At 49.7% G+C, this 19,861-nt stretch overlaps 2 protein-coding genes across 2 annotated transcripts; one reads left to right on the plus strand and one right to left on the minus strand.

Moving 5' to 3' along the window:
* Nucleotides 1-1,388: 1,388 nt before the first annotated feature.
* Nucleotides 1,389-1,894, plus strand: LOC136942837 (histone H2A). Its single transcript, XM_067235848.1, has one exon. The coding sequence runs from the start codon at nucleotides 1,389-1,391 to the stop codon at nucleotides 1,773-1,775; it is 387 nt and encodes a 128-aa protein (XP_067091949.1). The 3' UTR covers nucleotides 1,776-1,894.
* A 7,535-nt stretch (nucleotides 1,895-9,429) lies between these two features.
* LOC136942834 (histone H3-like) lies at nucleotides 9,430-15,655 on the minus strand. The gene is made up of 2 exons (XM_067235846.1): nucleotides 15,535-15,655; nucleotides 9,430-9,737 (listed from the first exon to the last, which is right to left on the minus strand). The coding sequence occupies exons 1-2, from the start codon at nucleotides 15,653-15,655 to the stop codon at nucleotides 9,430-9,432; spliced, it is 429 nt and encodes a 142-aa protein (XP_067091947.1).
* Between the last annotated feature and the right edge of the window lie 4,206 nt (nucleotides 15,656-19,861).

Raw genomic sequence — 19,861 nt, forward strand, 5'->3', positions numbered from 1 at the left:
CTACTGCTAGAGGGTACGCGTCGCGCTGGCGAGCCTTTATGCAATGGTGTGGAAAACAGAACCTTGACCCGGTCTCATGTCCGGTCGAAATGTTCTTGGGTTTCTTACAATCGTTGTTTGACGAGGGCTTAGCCGCGAGCACGGTTCGTGTTTACGCGGCGGCCATTTCGGCATGTCACGAAGGGTTCGCTAAAACGACACTGTTCAGCCACCCGCTGGTCAAGCGTTTTCTGGCTGGGGTGTGTAGGCTCAGGCCACCTCCGAGAGCGTCAACACCTACATGGGATTTATCTCTGGTGTTGGACGCTCTGTGTGGACCACCTTTCGAGCCCATAGACAATGTGTCATTACGTCTGCTTTCTCTCAAAACGAGTCTGCTCCTCGCTTTGACTACGGCTAAGCGAGTGAGCGACTTGTGCGCTTTGTCAACACGAGCGGATTGTTTGATCATCTCGGGTGATCGAACAAGAGCAGTGTTGCGTCCTAACCCGGCTTTTATCCCCAAGGTGATTAGCCGAGCGTTCAGGGCACAAAGCTGCGAACTGAGAGCTTTTTTCCCACCTCCGCACAGCGGAGAGGAGGAAAGACGCTTACATAGCCTGTGCCCAGTGCGCGCTCTCTCGCGCTATCTGGAATGCACAGCAAGCATCAGATCTTCTCCCCAGTTACTGATCTGCTACGGTGGATCGAGGGCTGGCTTGCCACTCTCCAAACAGAGACTTTCTCACTGGCTCTGCGAGGCTATTGGTCTCGCGTACGAGTCTATGAGATGTCCCGTGCCACCTGGCATTCGGGCTCATTCCACCGAGAAAAACCATATGACAGATGAAGAACATTAATGATACAGCTAGCTAATTTGAGAAATAAACGTTGCATGAGACTTTCATTGGTGAAAGGGCTTTGTGGAACTGTAGAGCTGCATATAAATGGTGCTTCTGCTATTAGCAACTTGCAAATAGTTGCCTGGAATATTAAGGGTGCAAATCCAATTTAAAACCACTATCACCAACTGGATAATTCTAGGCCTATATCTCTGGTAAATATGTATGTGGATATATGAAATTGTTGTCACTACACGATTGACGAATGTATAGTGGACTTTGCATTCATTCATCCATCCATGCCACATTAATGTATATGATTGGCGCCTTAAAGGAGGAGCGACAAGTTGAACAAAGAGAGGTGAGGAGGGGAGGAAGACAAGGCGACCAAACGCGCCCTCTGCGGGAGAGAGAATGGCTCCACCCCCGAGTTTTTCGCCATCTACGATTGGATCAAGACTCAACCGACTTTGTAACCAATGAAAGCGTTTACCATCAGCTAGAGCCTATAAAGTCTGTACTCCGACAGACGATTTTATTACTCGTTTGAACAGAAATATCAGGAAGATGAGCGGAAGAGGCAAAACCGGAGGCAAAGCCAGGGCTAAGGCCAAGACTAGGTCTTCACGCGCCGGGCTCCAGTTCCCCGTGGGTCGTGTTCACAGGCTTCTCCGCAAGGGAAACTATGCGCAGCGTGTGGGAGCTGGCGCACCAGTCTACCTGGCAGCTGTGCTCGAGTACCTCACCGCTGAGATCCTGGAGTTGGCCGGCAACGCCGCTCGTGACAACAAGAAGACTCGTATCATCCCCCGTCACCTACAGTTGGCCGTCCGCAACGACGAGGAGCTCAACAAACTTCTCGGTGGCGTTACGATCGCTCAAGGTGGAGTGCTGCCCAACATCCAGGCGGTTCTTCTCCCCAAGAAGACCGAGAAGGCCGTTAAGGCCAAGTAAAGACTAAACCTTGGTTTCACTTTCCCCAAAGGCTCTTTTAAGAGCCACCCACTACACTCTTCAAAAGCGCATTGTCTTTCAATTCTTTTAAAATGACAAGTTTGGTGAACTCTAAATGAAAACTACAATACATATTTAAACCAAGAGTCGAATGACCTCATCCTGGTGGTTAGTGAGGCACAACCTCCTGTGGAGGAGTTCCGACAAAGTGTATTGTGTTCGACCCCCCTCTCCTTCTCTGAAGTATCAGGAGGCGTGTTGAGCTCGGAGGGGGATGAGACTCTCGCCTCCTCTCCTCATTCCAGGAGAGCCGACTTCCATATTTTGATAGCCTAGGCGGATAATATCATGGGTGTTCCCATGCCGGTGTTGGACCGAATTCTCACTCCCCCGCAGAATCCCACTCCCCTACGTGTGAACGCGCACTGCCTTCCTAGCGTATTGCTAGTTGTAGTTTGACGAACCGAGGCGATTTTTACAAGCCCAGGTTGGCGATTTTTACAAGCCTAGGTTCCCTCGTCTTAGGCTTTGAGGAAACTGTCATTAGGCTATGTAATTCATGTTTCATCAAAATATAAGTTATGTTGTGCTGCACTTGAGAGCCTATACGATTAGTATGTCGTGCTACTCGTAAAATCCGAATGATTGTCACAAGAAAATAGACGTACTTTGGAGCTGCACTTGAAAAACGATGTTGATGTCGATGTTGTGCTACACTGTCCTATTATCGGAATGAGGGTAATATGTGAATTATGTTGTAGTTGCGACTGCTGTTGTCACTGTCTGGTAAAAGCGAGCATCATTCTTTGTATTCATTTGTACGAATCACTTTTAGTAGAACCATTCACTTCTGATTCTTGATTAAGTTGTACTTGCTGTTATAGGTATACTTACTAAATGCACTATATGCCAATTCATTGGCATATAATCGTCTGGTAAATGAGTACATTATTTTACAAAAAGGCCTCTGCTCACAGGTCCATCCTCCCAGAATTCTACTTCTATTTCCCTCTCAGTAAACTACTTGCCACACAACTGTTTTGTGTTTACAATCATATCCATTTTATAGATCCTGCTTCCCACAGCCTAGTTTGTGTCTTCTAACTTGCAATGTACAGTGCTTGGTTTTAGTAGCCTTCCCTTTGTGAATGGCTAGTGAAAAACATCTAATAAATTATGAAATTTTGATTGGTTCCATCACATTTATTTTAAACAAAAAACTATAATGATATATTTAACATAAGGTAGAAAAAAAAGAAAGAAAGTGATCATTTAAATAAGAGTTTTAACAAGTTTGAGGCTTGATCATGAAAACAGGTCAGGGATGTTTACTGCAGGCAGCATTTTGGGTAAACATTAAGATTAATTTGTGGAATGATAATGAATGATCAAACATTAGGAATGGCAAAAACTGTCACTGTCACCTATAATAACATTTCCACTTATACAAAGAAATACCAATGCTTCATTATAAATGTGTCTAGTAGTGAAAAAAGTATTGTATTCAATACCAGTTGACAAGCTATTACCCAGTTAGTGTCGCCATCCAGATTGTCCACATCCCTGCATAGTTGGGGTGTGTCAGATCTTATAGCCCCAAGATATGGGGGGGATTTCGGCATGTAGGATGTTATCCACCATCATCCCTGTGTCCAAAAAGCCAAGACCAACAGGACATAATGACTACAGACCCGTCGCCCTGACCTCTGTGGTATTGAAGTATTTTGAGCGCCTGGTGCTGACACACCTCAAATCCATCACAGACCCCCTCCTGGACCCCCTGCAGTTTGCCTACAGTTTGCCTACGGGAGTCTCTACGAGCCAACAGGTCTGTGGACGACGCAGTTAACATGGCCCTCCACTTCACCCTACAGCACCTGGACTCCCCAGCATTCAATGCCAGGATCCTGTTTGTGGACTTCAGCTCTGCCTTCAACACCATCATCCCCGCTCTGCTTCAGGACAAGCTCTCCCAGCTGAACGTGCCTGATTCCACCTGCAGGTAGATCACAGACTTCCTGTCTGACAGGAAGCAGTGCGTTAAGCTGGGAACACATGTCTCTGACTCCCGGTCCATCAGCACCAGATCTCAGGGCTGCGTCCTTTCCCCTCTGCTCTTCTCCCTGTACACCAACAGTTGCACCTCCAGTCATCCGTCTGTCAAACTTCTGAAGTTTGCGGACGACACCACCCTCATTGGGCTCATCTCTGACGGGGACAAGTCTGATTGTAGGTGGGAAGCTGACAAACTGGTGACCTGGTGCAGCCAGAACAACTTAGAGCTTAAGAATCCTGTTAAATGTGCCTAAACACACCTACACAGCATACCCAAAGTAAATTGAAAGCTGTTCTTGAACCATTTGGAGTACATGCATGTAAATGGTCTCTTTTGAAAGCTGACACTCTGAAGTCATTTCCCCCGTTGTCAGGATCCCTGTCAGTCCTACTGGTGTTGAGTAATAGAAGCTTGAACACAAGGAAAGTGAAAGTTTCTATTTCCGCCTAGATTTTGTTTTGAAAACAGAGGCCTGAAAAGGCCTAGAGGTGGTAGGTATTAGCTGGAAGACAACATTGGACCACAGGTTGAAGCCTTACCCAATTCAAATCAAAAGTCAAACATAATACCACAATATATTCATATTTGACACATGTTTTTATAAGAGTACATCCAGGCGTTTTCTAAAAGGGCCTTTTGGAGACTCCAAAATGACCCTTTGTAACCAAGATCAAATACTTAGGATAAAAAGGTATTATTTTTCATAATTGTTATCTCTAATGAAAGGTGGTATTTAGAACTATCATATATAATAGCTAAATCCCTAATTAGTATTACTGAAACACAAAAACTGAAGCATGAACACATTGGAGTGCTTTATTTGATTGGTGCACAAAGAACACTGATTCTGTCAACCATATTGCGCAATCGACATTTATTTTGAAGGCTCCACAGATACATAGGATATGAGGTATTAGCATTTGCAGGGAGGGGGCAGGACGCACAGACCTAGTTGGCTTTAGAGGGCTGTCAACGGGGCATGCAAATTCCTATTGGGTCAATCGAAAGGGGAGGGTTCAACGGACATTTTGACGCCTTCATATCGTAAATACTCCGTTGCTAACCGGAGATAAGACCACTTTTATGTAAACACGTTGTTTCTTCCGTCGGCTAACTTGCATAATGAAACAAAGGATAATGGCTATTTATGAATGTAATACATTGTATTAGGACAAACTAATTGACATAGATAGATACTTTCGACTTTGGGAATGTAAGCAGATCAAGTTTTGATGTGTTGTTTGCATACCTGGACAAATCTGAACCTTTTAGGGTGAGTACAACTTTTTCCTTTGGCTTTGTTGAAATATTGGTCACCGGACAAAGACGTTGACTGTACTTGCTGTTGTGACTTGATCTTGAAATGGTTTATTTCAATGGAAGCACAAGAATCGTAGCTTTCCAATGATGTATCATTTGTGTAGCAGTCTAAAAAATATGTTAGTTAGAATTGAGTGCTTCGTAACTGAGGGACGGGGGGCAGCATTTCTGACTCGTGGGCGCCTCAGGACTCTAAACTTAAGACAGTGGAGATGGTTGTGGACTTCAGGAAGAATACAGCCCCATACCCCCATCACCCTGTGCGACTCCCCAGTCAACACTGTGGAGTCCTTCCGCTTCCTGGGCACTATCCTCTCCCAGGACCTCAAGAGCAGACTGCAGCGTATCATCCGCACTGCTGAGAAGGTGATCGGCTGCAATCTGCCTACCCTCAAAGACCTGCACACCTAGAGGACCCTGAGGCGAGCAAGGAAGATTGTGAACACTGTTTCAGCCACTCCCCTCCGGCAGAAGGCTGCGGTCCATCAGGACCAATACCACACGCCACAAAAACAGTTTCTTCCCATCTGCTGTTGGCCTTTTCAACAAGGTTAAGGGCTCACACTGACTTAAATTACTTTAATCACAATATGCACAATGACACCTTGCCACATTGCAATTTGAACTATATTACACTATTTGTATCTTTTGTACTATTTGTATTTTTTGTATTTTTATATTGTAAATTATGGCTACTTTATATTTTATTCTAAATCCCCTTAGTATTAGCTAGACTTTGTACCTTTTGTATAGTTAGACCACATATTTAAGTTTTTAAGGTTCCTATATGTTTAATGTATGCACCCTCCTGCCAAAGTAAATTCGTTGTCTGTGCAAACTTTCATGGAAATTAAAATCCTTTCTGATTCTGATGAAAATCAGTGTTGCCAAAATCCTACTCCCCCAGTAAGTTGAAAAGAAATACTGAATTGCTGCATCATTAAATAGTTGATTAGAGCAGCAGTTGGTTTTTAGGATTGTTAAATTGGTGAGGTAGCGTGTGAGATAAAGATAACTCATACACATTAGCCTACTGCAATGCATACAAGGTGAAAATAATGGGGCATTAAGTTGTATTAAACATACATGAACACAACTCTATTTGAACATTTCAGGGATATAGGGGGTGTAAGAAAATAAATTTCCTATGTGCTTATGCTGATCACAATAGCCATTTCCTTATCACCTGTTCATACAGCCAACTCCAGAATTACTGGCAACACATTGGCAAATATAAGTGAACGATGTGTTAAAAAAACAAATACACAGTCATATTTAGGAATTTACCAGCAGTAAAATACTGTAGCCTATATAGATAAGGTGACACAAAGGCAATATTTATTTAACCCTATTGCAAACCTGTAGGCTGAGCTGAAGATGAGTGCACAGGAGAGTCACTCATGCCCTGTAGAGTGTACCATAAAAAGCTGTTGATACTATTTGCATAAATGTAAAAGTTAGAAGGGGAGTAGGATTTTGGCAACATTGTTTTTCATACCTGCCGAAATCCTCCCCCCCCCTCATATATTGGGACTATAAAATCTGACACACCCCAAAATTATTTTGGTGGCTCCTCATGCACTGTAAAGTGTGCCATAAAAAACTGTTGATACTAGTTGCAAAAATGTAAACGTTAGAAGGGGAGTAGGATTTTGGCAACACTGTTTTTCATACCTGCCGACAAAGATCTGACACACCCCAACTATGCGGGAGTGTGGACAATCTGGATGGCGACACTAACTGGGTAATAGCTTGTCAACTGGTATTGAATACAATACTTTTTTCACTACTAGTATCTGAGAAATTTTGAATGTAAGGTTATATTCTGAAAATACTGGTGCTAGCATTCCTTTGTCAGCAGAGAACCCTCTCCCCACATGACCTATAGATGACACTAGGCTTACGTAAACAAACTGACCTAGGCTGACCATTATCATACTAGAGGTGAAATAAATGTGTTTAACCTTATCTGTGTTGAGTGAATCATATGGTCAAGCCTAGGGTCAGGGAACTCTAAGTTTCCACGTGCACGCGCACTCTGTCTCTGGGATCGATCATATTGACAGCTGATATGCAGGGAAGGAGACTTCTCACCAATAAATGGTCTTACCTGAAGACTTGTGAACCAGACAAACTTTGTAGCACAATGGCGTGTGATGTTTTGTCTCCTTGTGGGCCGGCCGCAACCAATAAAGCTTTCTTAAACTTGTTCACTGACTGACTCACTGTTCACTGTGCAATGCTTGATAGATTAATATTTCTGACAACTAGACACATTTATAATGAAGCATTGGTATTTCTTTGTATAAGTGGTAATGTTATTATAGGTGACAGTGACAGTTTTTGCCATTCCTAATGTTTGATCCTTCATTATCATTCCACAAATTAATCTTAATGTTTATCCAGGTATCTCAGGTTGGCTGTGACAGCTGCATCAGAAGGTTCCATCATTGTTGTGCTAAAATCCAACTGAGAGGAATAAGTCTGTGCTGCCTGCCGTAAACATCCCTGACCTGTTTTCATGATCAAGCCTCAAACTTGTTAAAACTCTTATTTAAATTATCACTTTCTTTCTTTTTTTCTACCTTTTGTTAAATATATCATTATAGTTTTTTGTTTCAAATAAATGTGATGGAACCAATCAAAATGTCATCATTTATTAGATGTTTTTCACTAGCCATTCACAAAGGGAAGGTCCAGGCTTGGCTTATCAGGTACTAAAACCAAGCACTGTACATTGCAAGTTAGAAGACACAAACTAGGCTGTGGGAAGCAGGATCTATAACATGGATATGATTGTAAACACAAAACAGTTGTGTGGCAAGTAGTTTACTGAGAGGGAAATAGAAGTAGAATTCTGGTAGGATGGACCTGTGAGCAGGGGCCTTTTTATATAGCCTACATTTGTAAAATAATGTAGCTATACTCATTTACCAGACGATTATATGCCAATTAATTGTCATATAGTGCATTTATTAAGTATACATATAACAGCAAGTACAACGTAATCAAGAATCAGAAGTGAATAGTTCTACTAAAAGTGATTCGTACAAATGAATACAAAGAAGGATGCTTGCTTTTACCAGACAGTGACATAACAGCAGTCACAACTACAACATAAAACACATATTACCCTCATTCCGATAATAGGACAGTGTAGCACATCATCGACATCAACATCGTTTTTCAAGTGCAGCTCCAAAGTACGTCTATTTTCTTGAGACAATCATTCGGATTTTACGAGTAGCACGACATACAAATCGTATAGGCTCTCAAGTGCAGCACAACATAACTTATATTTTGATGAAACATGAATTAAATAGCCTACTGACAGTTTCCTCAAGTTTTCCGCTTCTGCGTCTCCGTTTACCGTTAGGGTCCAACACCGGCCAGACCAAAAAAAAGAAAAAAAAATAGGATATAAATTATATCGGCGATCGGCCCAAAAATGCGTCGGCCCACCGGGCAAATGCCCGATATGCCAGATCCAGATCCAGCCCTGTTGTACAATAATCAAGTCCTATCACAAACTGATGAAGCAGTGTACTGTATTTGCCATTCTGTATTCTGTACCAAAGGCTTTGAAGACTACTTTCTACAAGAAAATGCAGAGCTGTTGTCTCTTCCACCCCCCCCCCCAAATCACAGGACTGCAGCGTATGATTCGCGCTACTGAGAAGGTGATAGGCTGACCCTGAGGCCAGCGAGAAGATTGTGGCTGACTCCTCCCACCCTGGACTGTTCCAGCTACTCCCCTCTGGCAAAAGGATGCGGTCCATCAGGACCAAAACGTCACACCAAAAGAACAGTTTCTTCCCGTCCGCTGCTGGCCTCTTCAACAAGGCCAAGGACTCACACTGACAACACTTGTATCTATACAAGTCTATCCACCACCTATTTGCACGTCATATTGCACTATTTTAAATGTTTTGTAACATTTAAATTTTACATCTTACATATTGTTAGCTCTTTAGTATTAAACTTTACTTACAAAATCTAATGTTTTAATTAAGATCTGTATGATCATTGTATGCAACTTCCTGCCAGAGTAGATTCCGTGTTTTGAGTAAACTTACATGGCTATACAGCCAATTGAATTAAAAAACTAACATTGAAAGTTTGCATTTCGAGTGCCAATAGTTAATGCTTATACCGAAAACATTGCAACACGCATGATCAAGACGTTTGACAGAAGGCATTCGTCTTTCGGTTTAAACAGTGAGGTGGCTCTTAAAAGAGCCTTTGTGGGTTTTGAGGTCAAATGATCGCGGGCAACGTTTAGGCGCGCTCTCCGCGGATGCGGCGGGCCAGCTGGATGTCCTTGGGCATGATGGTGACCCTCTTGGCGTGGATGGCGCACAGGTTGGTGTCTTCGAACAGACCGACCAGGTAAGCCTCGCTGGCCTCCTGCAGAGCCATCACAGCGGAGCTCTGGAAACGCAGGTCAGTCTTGAAGTCCTGGGCGATTTCCCTCACCAGGCGCTGGAAAGGCAGCTTGCGAATAAGCAGTTCAGTGGACTTCTGGTAACGACGGATCTCTCTCAGAGCCACGGTGCCGGGCCTGTAACGATAGTTAATGGAGGTAACTCCAGTTCTATGAGTGGAGCGGAGCCCCATAGGGGAGCTCTGCTCCTATTGGTTTACCCGCTGCCTAGTGCAGCTAATGACTGAAGATCAAAATATACACACACCTGTCACTCACACAGGTGCCCTATATAAGGGGGTGACAGCCGTCACTCATCCTCCCAAAAGTATTAATACAGCCGGGTTGAATAAGTCGAGCTGGGCCTGCAGCCCTATGGGGCTCCGCTCCACTCATAGAACTGGAGTTACCTCCATTAACTATCGTTCTATTTCGTGGAGCTCCGCCCCATAGGGGAGCTCTGCTCCTATTGGTTTAGGCGGAGCGAGCGAGGCCAGATATACCCCCAGCGAGACTAGATCTAAAAGACCCATAATCTCACAAGGCACCGAGGACAGACCTGCTGATGTAATAATACACAGGGTCTGTCCTCCCGGTCAGGCCGCTACTGTGACACAGAGAGCCGTCCAGGGTGAAAACAGGAAAGTTTACTTAAAAACTCATGTTGTTCCTCTCGCCTGCACAACAGCTAAGCTGGAGGGGCAACAGAACACATACAGTATAGACATCTCAACTGAGAATGTCTGACTGTCCCACACTTGGCGATAACCCCAACGAACAACTCGCATCTAGGGCCCACAAGAACCTCGCGAGTTGTCATCTCGCTGCACCTGATCCACCAGCCATGCTGAGGACAGAATGCGCAAAAGATGAGGAGGAAACGTCCAACAGATAATATCGCACAAATGGTGAAGGCGACGACCAAGACGCTGCTTCACAAATCTCCTCCACTCCTACACCCCTGAGGATGGCGGCTGATGCCGCCACTCCTCGGGTGGAATGAGCCCGAATGCCAGGTGGCACGGGACATCTCATAGACTCGTACGCGAGACCAATAGCCTCGCAGAGCCAGTGAGAAAGTCTCTGTTTGGAGAGTGGCAAGCCAGCCCTCGATCCACCGTAGCAGATCAGTAACTGGGGAGAAGATCTGATGCTTGCTGTGCATTCCAGATAGCGCGAGAGAGCGCGCACTGGGCACAGGCTATGTAAGCGTCTTTCCTCCTCTCCGCTGTGCGGAGGTGGGAAAAAAGCTCTCAGTTCGCAGCTTTGTGCCCTGAACGCTCGGCTAATCACCTTGGGGATAAAAGCCGGGTTAGGACGCAACACTGCTCTTGTTCGATCACCCGAGATGATCAAACAATCCGCTCGTGTTGACAAAGCGCACAAGTCGCTCACTCGCTTAGCCGTAGTCAAAGCGAGGAGCAGACTCGTTTTGAGAGAAAGCAGACGTAATGACACATTATCTATGGGCTCGAAAGGTGGTCCACACAGAGCGTCTAACACCAGAGATAAATCCCATGTAGGTGTTGACGCTCTCGGAGGTGGCCTGAGCCTACACACCCCAGCCAGAAAACGCTTGACCAGCGGGTGGCTGAACAGTGTCGTTTTGGCGAACCCTTCGTGACATGCCGAAATGGCCGCCGCGTAAACACGAACCGTGCTCGCGGCTAAGCCCTCGTCAAACAACGATTGTAAGAAACCCAAGAACATTTCGACCGGACATGAGACCGGGTCAAGGTTCTGTTTTCCACACCATTGCATAAAGGCTCGCCAGCGCGACGCGTACCCTCTAGCAGTAGATTGTGCGCGCGCACTCTGAATGGTCTGAATGACAGCATCAGACAGACCCCTGCGCTCTAAGAGTTCCCTCTCAGTAGCCAAGCCATAAGTGGGCCTCCGATCACTGGAGGGCTCTTCACCAGGCCTCCGGCCTGAGAGAGCGCATCCGTCTGATGAGGTATGGGCCAAGGCCCGCCCACCAGCATCCCCATCATCTCCGGGAACCATGGGGCTCCGGGCCGATCGGGGGCTATCAGAATGACCGACAGCCCGTCCGACCTCACCCGAGCCAGCAAGGGGAGGATGGAGGCCAGAGGTGGAAATGCGTATAGCAGACCTCTCGGCCAGGAACGGTGCGCGAACGCATCGACTCCAAGCGGAGGTCTGTCCTGTGCGCGCAGCGAGAACCACAGAAGACACTGTGTGTTGGCTCGTGACGCAAACAGATCCACCTGTGCTCGGCCGAAACGTGCCCAGATCAGAGACACGATGGACGGTTTCAACCTCCATTCGTCCTCTCTCGGGCCGCCTCTTGACATCAGGTCCGCTCCCTCGTTGAGCAGACCTGGAATGTGCAGAGCTCTCAGGGAGCGTAGGTGCGTGAAAGCCCAAGTCCACACTTCCTCCGCTAATCGATGAAGTGATGGAGAGCGCACCCCTCCCTGTCTGTTGATGTAAGCCACCGTCACCCTGTTGTCGGATCTGACGAGAACGTCTTGATCCTTCAACACCAGCGCGAAATGGCACAAAGTCAGTCGAACCGCTTCGAGCTCCAGGAGGTTGATGTGACGCGTCTCTGACGGTTCCCATCTTCCTCCTATCGAGCCCGCCTGACATACTCCACCCCACCCGGTCAAGGACGCGTCCGTAAAGACCGGGTAGAGAGATGTCACTCTGCCCATGTCGACTCCGCGCGCCATGACGCGCGGGTCTCTCCAATGGTTCAGATTGGTCTTGACTGATCTCGGTATCACTAGCAGTCTGCGGCGGTGTCGCACAGGATCCAGCCGCAGCTGAGCAAACCATCTCTGCAGCTTGCGCATGTATAACAGGCCTAATGGCACTACTACATGAGCCGCCGCCATCAACCCCAATAGGGACATCACCGACAGCGCGGTGATTTTGCGTGAGACCCGGAACGCGCGGAGAGCTATTGAAATAGCCTCTCTCCGTGGCGCCGACAGTCTGGCTCTCATCCCAACAGTGTCCAAATGGATACCTAGGTAGGTAAACTGTTGAGCGGGCCATGGAGCGCTCTTCTCCCAGTTGACAGCGAACCCCAACTGGCTGAGCTGACTCACCAGTGAGGTCGCGTCCTGGATAGCTCTGTCCGGAGACTGAGCTAGAACTAACAGGTCGTCGAGGTACGCCAGAATGCGTATACCCCTCCGCCGTAACGGTTCTAGAGCTGCTTCCACGCACTTGGAGAAAGTTCGAGGGGCCAGCGCGTACCCAAACGGCAGGCGCGTGTACTCGTACTTTTTCCCTTCGAAGGCAAAACGCAGAAATCTCCGGTGCTTCAGTTTGATAGGCACATGGAAATACGCGTCCTTCAGATCTATGCTGATCCCAAAGTCGTTCCGCTGTACACAAGTCAGCAAACGCTTTATCGTCAGCATGCGAAAGGGCCGTTTGGCCACACTCTCGTTGAGCACCCTCAGGTCTAGAATCGGCCTCATCCCCCCGTTTTTCTTGGGAACCAAAAAATATGGGGAGTAGAGACCCGAGTTCTCCTGATCTCTGGGGACCGGGATCACTGTCCCTTTGGTCAGCAAGCTCGCTATCTCCGTCCGGAGCGCGAGTGCTTTCAGCGGGCAGGACAAGCGTGTCTCCCTCACTCCTCTGAAGGGAGGGGGAGTCCGCATGAACTGGATGGCATAACCCTCTCTCAGTATCCTGTCTAGCCAGCTTGGCAGTGAGCATGACTCTCGCCACTCTGCATAACGCAGAGAGAGCGGGCGTGCGTTTAGCTGCGGAGCCGCAGACAGGAAACGGCCGTACTCTCGTCTGACCCCAGCCGCCGCTGTGCACCGAATCGGCGGCACAGCCCAAGGTGGGGTCGACTCGAAAGGGCTGGGGCTGCGCCCCCTGACCAAGAGAGGTCTGAGCTCCGTCTGAGCTATGAGCTTCAAGAGGTCTCACAGCGCGGCCAGAGCTCTGGGCGCACAGCCGCAGTGATGGCTCTTGTAACGTGACAACAGTGTCACGGTGCACAGAGACGGGTAGCGGTCTGGCCACACGCTTGCTAGCTGGGCCAGACTCCGCTACGAGTGCGGTGCTTGATGGTTCGGCGTCACTCGTTGAGGACAACCCGCGAACCAAAACCAACTCATTAACCCGCTCGACAACAGTACGAGTGCTCAGCTCTGTACTCGTCGAAAGCGTAAGAGGCACTGAATGGAACACTTGTCTTTCAGGGAAAGGGTAAAGTGGAGGTCCAAGCCTCTTTATTTCATTCAGATAGACCGGGGTGGGGACCGAAGCCTCGATCCCCGCCGCCAGTCACGCTCTCCTCTTCCTTCCCCCTCCGCCACCACGCCAGCCGGCGTTAGGTGGGCGGCTGTGACCCGCTCTCTCGGGGGGAACAGCCAAGGGGGGAACGGGTGCCGCGGGAGGAGCAGCCTGCGTCGCAGCGGCCGCTCGTGCCACCGGACGGCGAGCTCGTTTCCTCCTGCTTTGCGAGGCACCGGAGGAAACAGAGGAGGGAGCAGCGTTAGGTTTCTTCTGCAGGGGCATATGCCCTAGCAGGTGCTTCCTCTCCTCCTCCAGGCGCGAGAAGCGTTCGGAGGCTGACGCCACAGCCGGTCCGAACAGGCCCTCGCTAGCCACGGGAGCGTTGAGCAGGGCGGACTTGTCCGCCTCCCTCATGGCTGTTAGCGACAGCCACAGGTGGCGATGAACCACAACGCTGTTGCCCATCGTCCTGCCAGCGCAAATCGCTGCCCCCTGATTCAGGTGGAGCGCGGCAGATGCCATTCTGGCAACCCATGACGTCTCCTCGGCCGACAGTCCCTCAGGCCTCTCCGTGGAGAGTTTGGAGACCGCCGCTGTCAGAAGGGCGGCGTTCCCAGAGGCAGCCGCTGCCTGCGCACCCCAGACATACGCCTTGTCTGCCAGAGAGGCAGTAAGCTTGTCCCGGGATGATGGCAGGGTCGCCTTCCTCGCCGTCATCCAAGCGCTCGCCCCTGGCACCAGGTAAGCGACGAGGGATGGTTCCAAGGGTGGGGGACCGGACTTCGCTGCCTCACCCAGCCCGCTCACCTTCGTGAACGGGAGGAGCGCCTTGACCGGGGCGTTAGCCACCAGTGGCGCATCCCATGAGCCCTGCACATAGTCTGCCAGTCTCGGCATAGTGGGGCACAAGGGCTTCGAGGCCTTACTGCGTTTTGCATGAGGGCCGACATCCCACGGGTCATCTTCCTCCACAGGAGGAGAGGCCGGCAGGGGAACGCCCATGATTTCGGCTGCCTTCGCGACGACAGACGGGAAGTCTGCCCTGCGAGACAGCGCAGAGGAGACGGGAGGGGCGGGAGCCGCCTCTTCGTCATCCTCTGAGGTCGAGGTCAACTCGCGCCCTTTTACCTCAGAGAAGTGCGAGGGGGTTGAACGTAACACGCTTGGGCAGAAAGCCTCCACAGGAGGGTCCCGCCCGGACGCGTGCACCTCAATAGCCGCCTCGAGGTGGTCCTCAATTTCTGAACTCTCCTCCTCGGAGAGCAGAGCAGAGACCACATCTTCGAGGGGCTCCTCCACCTGAAAGAAGTCGTGACGCAGCCGCCTCTCCGAAACGGAGAGGCCAGCGCACGACAAGCAGACAGGAGAGTTCACCAAACCGTCCCTGGCATGCCGAGGTCCCAAGCACACGAAACAGAATTCGTGGTGGTCTCCATCGGCCTCCAAGAAACGGCACCGGCATTGGGCTCTTAAAAGAGCCTTGCGCGGGAGCGGTGGAATGGAAACGCTCATTTCAGATATTCTTTAATCTTCAAGCCACTAAATTCGAGCAACCCGTGCTGAATTTTTTGGGAGGATGAGTGACGGCTGTCACCCCCTTATATAGGGCACCTGTGTGAGTGACAGGTGTGTGTATATTTTGATCTTCAGTCATTAGCTGCACTAGGCAGCGGGTAAACCAATAGGAGCAGAGCTCCCCTATGGGGCGGAGCTCCACGAAATAGAACGATGAGGTTTCTTCACGCCACCGGTGGCAGGTGCACTCTTACGAGCGGCTTTGGTGGCGAGCTGCTTCCTCGGGGCTTTGCCACCGGTGGATTTACGAGCGGTCTGCTTGGTTCTAGCCATGATACTTGTCTTCTCGTCTCCGAGTTGAAGTTAAGTCCTAGAGAATAAGTAAAAGTTTATATGGTCGGTTTGTCGTCCGCTGATTGGTCTGCTCTCCCGAGCAGACTGATTGGCAGACCGTCGACGCTTTCTCCTTTGGCAATTGGACGCGGGGGCCTACATCATTTCCCGCTTACACTTGAAACCGTCTGGCCCCGCCCTGATCCTTCGCACCGCTGCGCCCAGTGGCGGGCATGTAGTCGATTAATGAATGTGTACAAAACATGTGGCCTAAATTCATTCTTGCATTTAAGATCGACCTTGTTCACACCAATGACAACTGGAGTTACCTCCATCCACGATCCACTATCGTTGCATTTCACCACCATCCACCAAGGCCGTAGCCATGGAGTCAACATTGGGGGGGACGAATTACATTTTTTATGATAATTTCGGACAGCGTGCGTGGTTGCCTGTCGTAGCGTAGCACATTTATATTTTTATATCAATATATTGGGGGGGACATTTTGACCAGATTTGAATATTTGGGGAATGTCCCTCCAATATGTATTATGATTACGTCCACTTATTTACTAACTGGAGTGAAATAACTCCAGATTATGCTTTTTTTTTTTTCAGTCATGACCGCAGCAATGCACTCGAATCTGCGCTGAGTGTGTTTTCACTGAGAGTGAGAGAGCGTGGAGCGCTGCCGCTGATGAACTCATGATAAGCACAGACACAGCGGAAGAAAAAATAGTTCCCATTGACTTTCTTATTTAAGTAAATTTCTATACTATACGGCTTGCAACTATTATTAAAATATTCTGAAATCACTTGTTTAAAATAAATCCCAGGCAGGATCGATATTTCAAATTGAGAATCGATCCTTTTGATACAATGCCAGTATCGAAAATATCGATACTTTAGGATCGATCCGTCCATCCCTATCAAATACAGCCGGGTTGAATAAGCAGACTCGTTTTGAGAGAAAGCAGACGTAATGACACATTGTCTATGGGCTCGAAAGGTGGTCCACACAGAGCGTCCAACACCAGAGATAAATCCCATGTAGGTGTTGACGCTCTCGGAGGTGGCCTGAGCCTACACACCCCAGCCAGAAAACGCTTGACCAGCGGGTGGCTGAACAGTGTCGTTTTAGCGAACCCTTCGTGACATGCCGAAATGGCCGCCGCGTAAACACGAACCGTGCTCGCGGCTAAGCCCTCGTCAAACAACGATTGTAAGAAACCCAAGAACATTTCGACCGGACATGAGACCGGGTCAAGGTTCTGTTTTCCACACCATTGCATAAAGGCTCGCCAGCGCGACGCGTACCCTCTAGCAGTAGATTGTGCGCGCGCACTCTGAATGGTCTGAATGACAGCATCAGACAGACCCCTGCGCTCTAAGAGTTCCCTCTCAGTAGCCAAGCCATAAGTGGGCCTCCGATCACTGGGGGACTCCTCACCAGGCCTCCGGCCTGAGAGAGCGCATCCGTCTGATGAGGTATGGGCCAAGGCCCGCCCACCAGCATCCCCATCATCTCCGGGAACCATGGGGCTCCGGGGCGATCGGGGGCTATCAGAATGACCGACAGCCCGTCCGACCTCACCCGAGCCAGCAAGGGGAGGATGGAGGCCAGAGGTGGAAATGCGTATAGCAGACCTCTCGGCCAGGAACGGTGCGCGAACGATAGTTAATGGAGGTAACTCCAGTTCTATGAGTGGAGCGGAGCCCCATAGGGGAGCTCTGCTCCTATTGGTTTACCCGCTGCCTAGTGCAGCTAATGACTGAAGATCAAAATATACACACACCTGTCACTCACACAGGTGCCCTATATAAGGGGGTGACAGCCGTCACTCATCCTCCCAAAAGTATTAATACAGCCGGGTTGAATAAGTCGAGCTGGGCCTGCAGCCCTATGGGGCTCCGCTCCACTCATAGAACTGGAGTTACCTCCATTAACTATCGTTCTATTTCGTGGAGCTCCGCCCCATAGGGGAGCTCTGCTCCTATTGGTTTAGGCGGAGCGAGCGAGGCCAGATATACCCCCAGCGAGACTAGATCTAAAAGACCCATAATCTCACAAGGCACCGAGGACAGACCTGCTGATGTAATAATACACAGGGTCTGTCCTCCCGGTCAGGCCGCTACTGTGACACAGAGAGCCGTCCAGGGTGAAAACAGGAAAGTTTACTTAAAAACTCATGTTGTTCCTCTCGCCTGCACAACAGCTAAGCTGGAGGGGCAACAGAACACATACAGTATAGACATCTCAACTGAGAATGTCTGACTGTCCCACACTTGGCGATAACCCCAACGAACAACTCGCATCTAGGGCCCACAAGAACCTCGCGAGTTGTCATCTCGCTGCACCTGATCCACCAGCCATGCTGAGGACAGAATGCGCAAAAGATGAGGAGGAAACGTCCAACAGATAATATCGCACAAATGGTGAAGGCGACGACCAAGACGCTGCTTCACAAATCTCCTCCACTCCTACACCCCTGAGGATGGCGGCTGATGCCGCCACTCCTCGGGTGGAATGAGCCCGAATGCCAGGTGGCACGGGACATCTCATAGACTCGTACGCGAGACCAATAGCCTCGCAGAGCCAGTGAGAAAGTCTCTGTTTGGAGAGTGGCAAGCCAGCCCTCGATCCACCGTAGCAGATCAGTAACTGGGGAGAAGATCTGATGCTTGCTGTGCCTTCCAGATAGCGCGAGAGAGCGCGCACTGGGCACAGGCTATGTAAGCGTCTTTCCTCCTCTCCGCTGTGCGGAGGTGGGAAAAAAGCTCTCAGTTCGCAGCTTTGTGCCCTGAACGCTCGGCTAATCACCTTGGGGATAAAAGCCGGGTTAGGACGCAACACTGCTCTTGTTCGATCACCCGAGATGATCAAACAATCCGCTCGTGTTGACAAAGCGCACAAGTCGCTCACTCGCTTAGCCGTAGTCAAAGCGAGGAGCAGACTCGTTTTGAGAGAAAGCAGACGTAATGACACATTGTCTATGGGCTCGAAAGGTGGTCCACACAGAGCGTCTAACACCAGAGATAAATCCCATGTAGGTGTTGACGCTCTCGGAGGTGGCCTGAGCCTACACACCCCAGCCAGAAAACGCTTGACCAGCGGGTGGCTGAACAGTGTCGTTTTGGCGAACCCTTCGTGACATGCCGAAATGGCCGCCGCGTAAACACGAACCGTGCTCGCGGCTAAGCCCTCGTCAAACAACGATTGTAAGAAACCCAAGAACATTTCGACCGGACATGAGACCGGGTCAAGGTTCTGTTTTCCACACCATTGCATAAAGGCTCGCCAGCGCGACGCGTACCCTCTAGCAGTAGATTGTGCGCGCGCACTCTGAATGGTCTGAATGACAGCATCAGACAGACCCCTGCGCTCTAAGAGTTCCCTCTCAGTAGCCAAGCCATAAGTGGGCCTCCGATCACTGGGGGGCTCTTCACCAGGCCTCCGGCCTGAGAGAGCGCATCCGTCTGATGAGGTATGGGCCAAGGCCCGCCCACCAGCATCCCCATCATCTCCGGGAACCATGGGGCTCCGGGCCGATCGGGGGCTATCAGAATGACCGACAGCCCGTCCGACCTCACCCGAGCCAGCAAGGGGAGGATGGAGGCCAGAGGTGGAAATGCGTATAGCAGACCTCTCGGCCAGGAACGGTGCGCGAACGCATCGACTCCAAGCGGAGGTCTGTCCTGTGCGCGCAGCGAGAACCACAGAAGACACTGTGTGTTGGCTCGTGACGCAAACAGATCCACCTGTGCTCGGCCGAAACGTGCCCAGATCAGAGACACGATGGACGGTTTCAACCTCCATTCGTCCTCTCTCGGGCCGCCTCTTGACATCAGGTCCGCTCCCTCGTTGAGCAGACCTGGAATGTGCAGAGCTCTCAGGGAGCGTAGGTGCGTGAAAGCCCAAGTCCACACTTCCTCCGCTAAGCGATGAAGTGATGGAGAGCGCACCCCTCCCTGTCTGTTGATGTAAGCCACCGTCACCCTGTTGTCGGATCTGACGAGAACGTCTTGATCCTTCAACACCAGCGCGAAATGGCACAAAGTCAGTCGAACCGCTTCGAGCTCCAGGAGGTTGATGTGACGCGTCTCTGACGGTTCCCATCTTCCTCCTATCGAGCCCGCCTGACATACTCCACCCCACCCGGTCAAGGACGCGTCCGTAAAGACCGGGTAGAGAGATGTCACTCTGCC

This window comes from Osmerus mordax, chromosome 5 (genome assembly GCF_038355195.1).
Source record: "Osmerus mordax isolate fOsmMor3 chromosome 5, fOsmMor3.pri, whole genome shotgun sequence".
In the NCBI taxonomy this organism is placed as follows: Eukaryota; Metazoa; Chordata; class Actinopteri; order Osmeriformes; family Osmeridae; genus Osmerus; species Osmerus mordax.

Bases quoted from the DNA above. Each gene is read 5' to 3' on its own strand.
- LOC136942834 (XM_067235846.1), bottom strand. From the start codon at position 15,655: ATGGCTAGAACCAAGCAGACCGCTCGTAAATCCACCGGTGGCAAAGCC. The intron at 9,738-15,534 runs GTTCTATTTCGT...ATAGAACTGGAG, and splicing joins TGGCGTGAAGAAACCTCATC to TTACCTCCATTAACTATCGT.
- LOC136942837 (XM_067235848.1), top strand. From the start codon at position 1,389: ATGAGCGGAAGAGGCAAAACCGGAGGCAAAGCCAGGGCTAAGGCCAAG.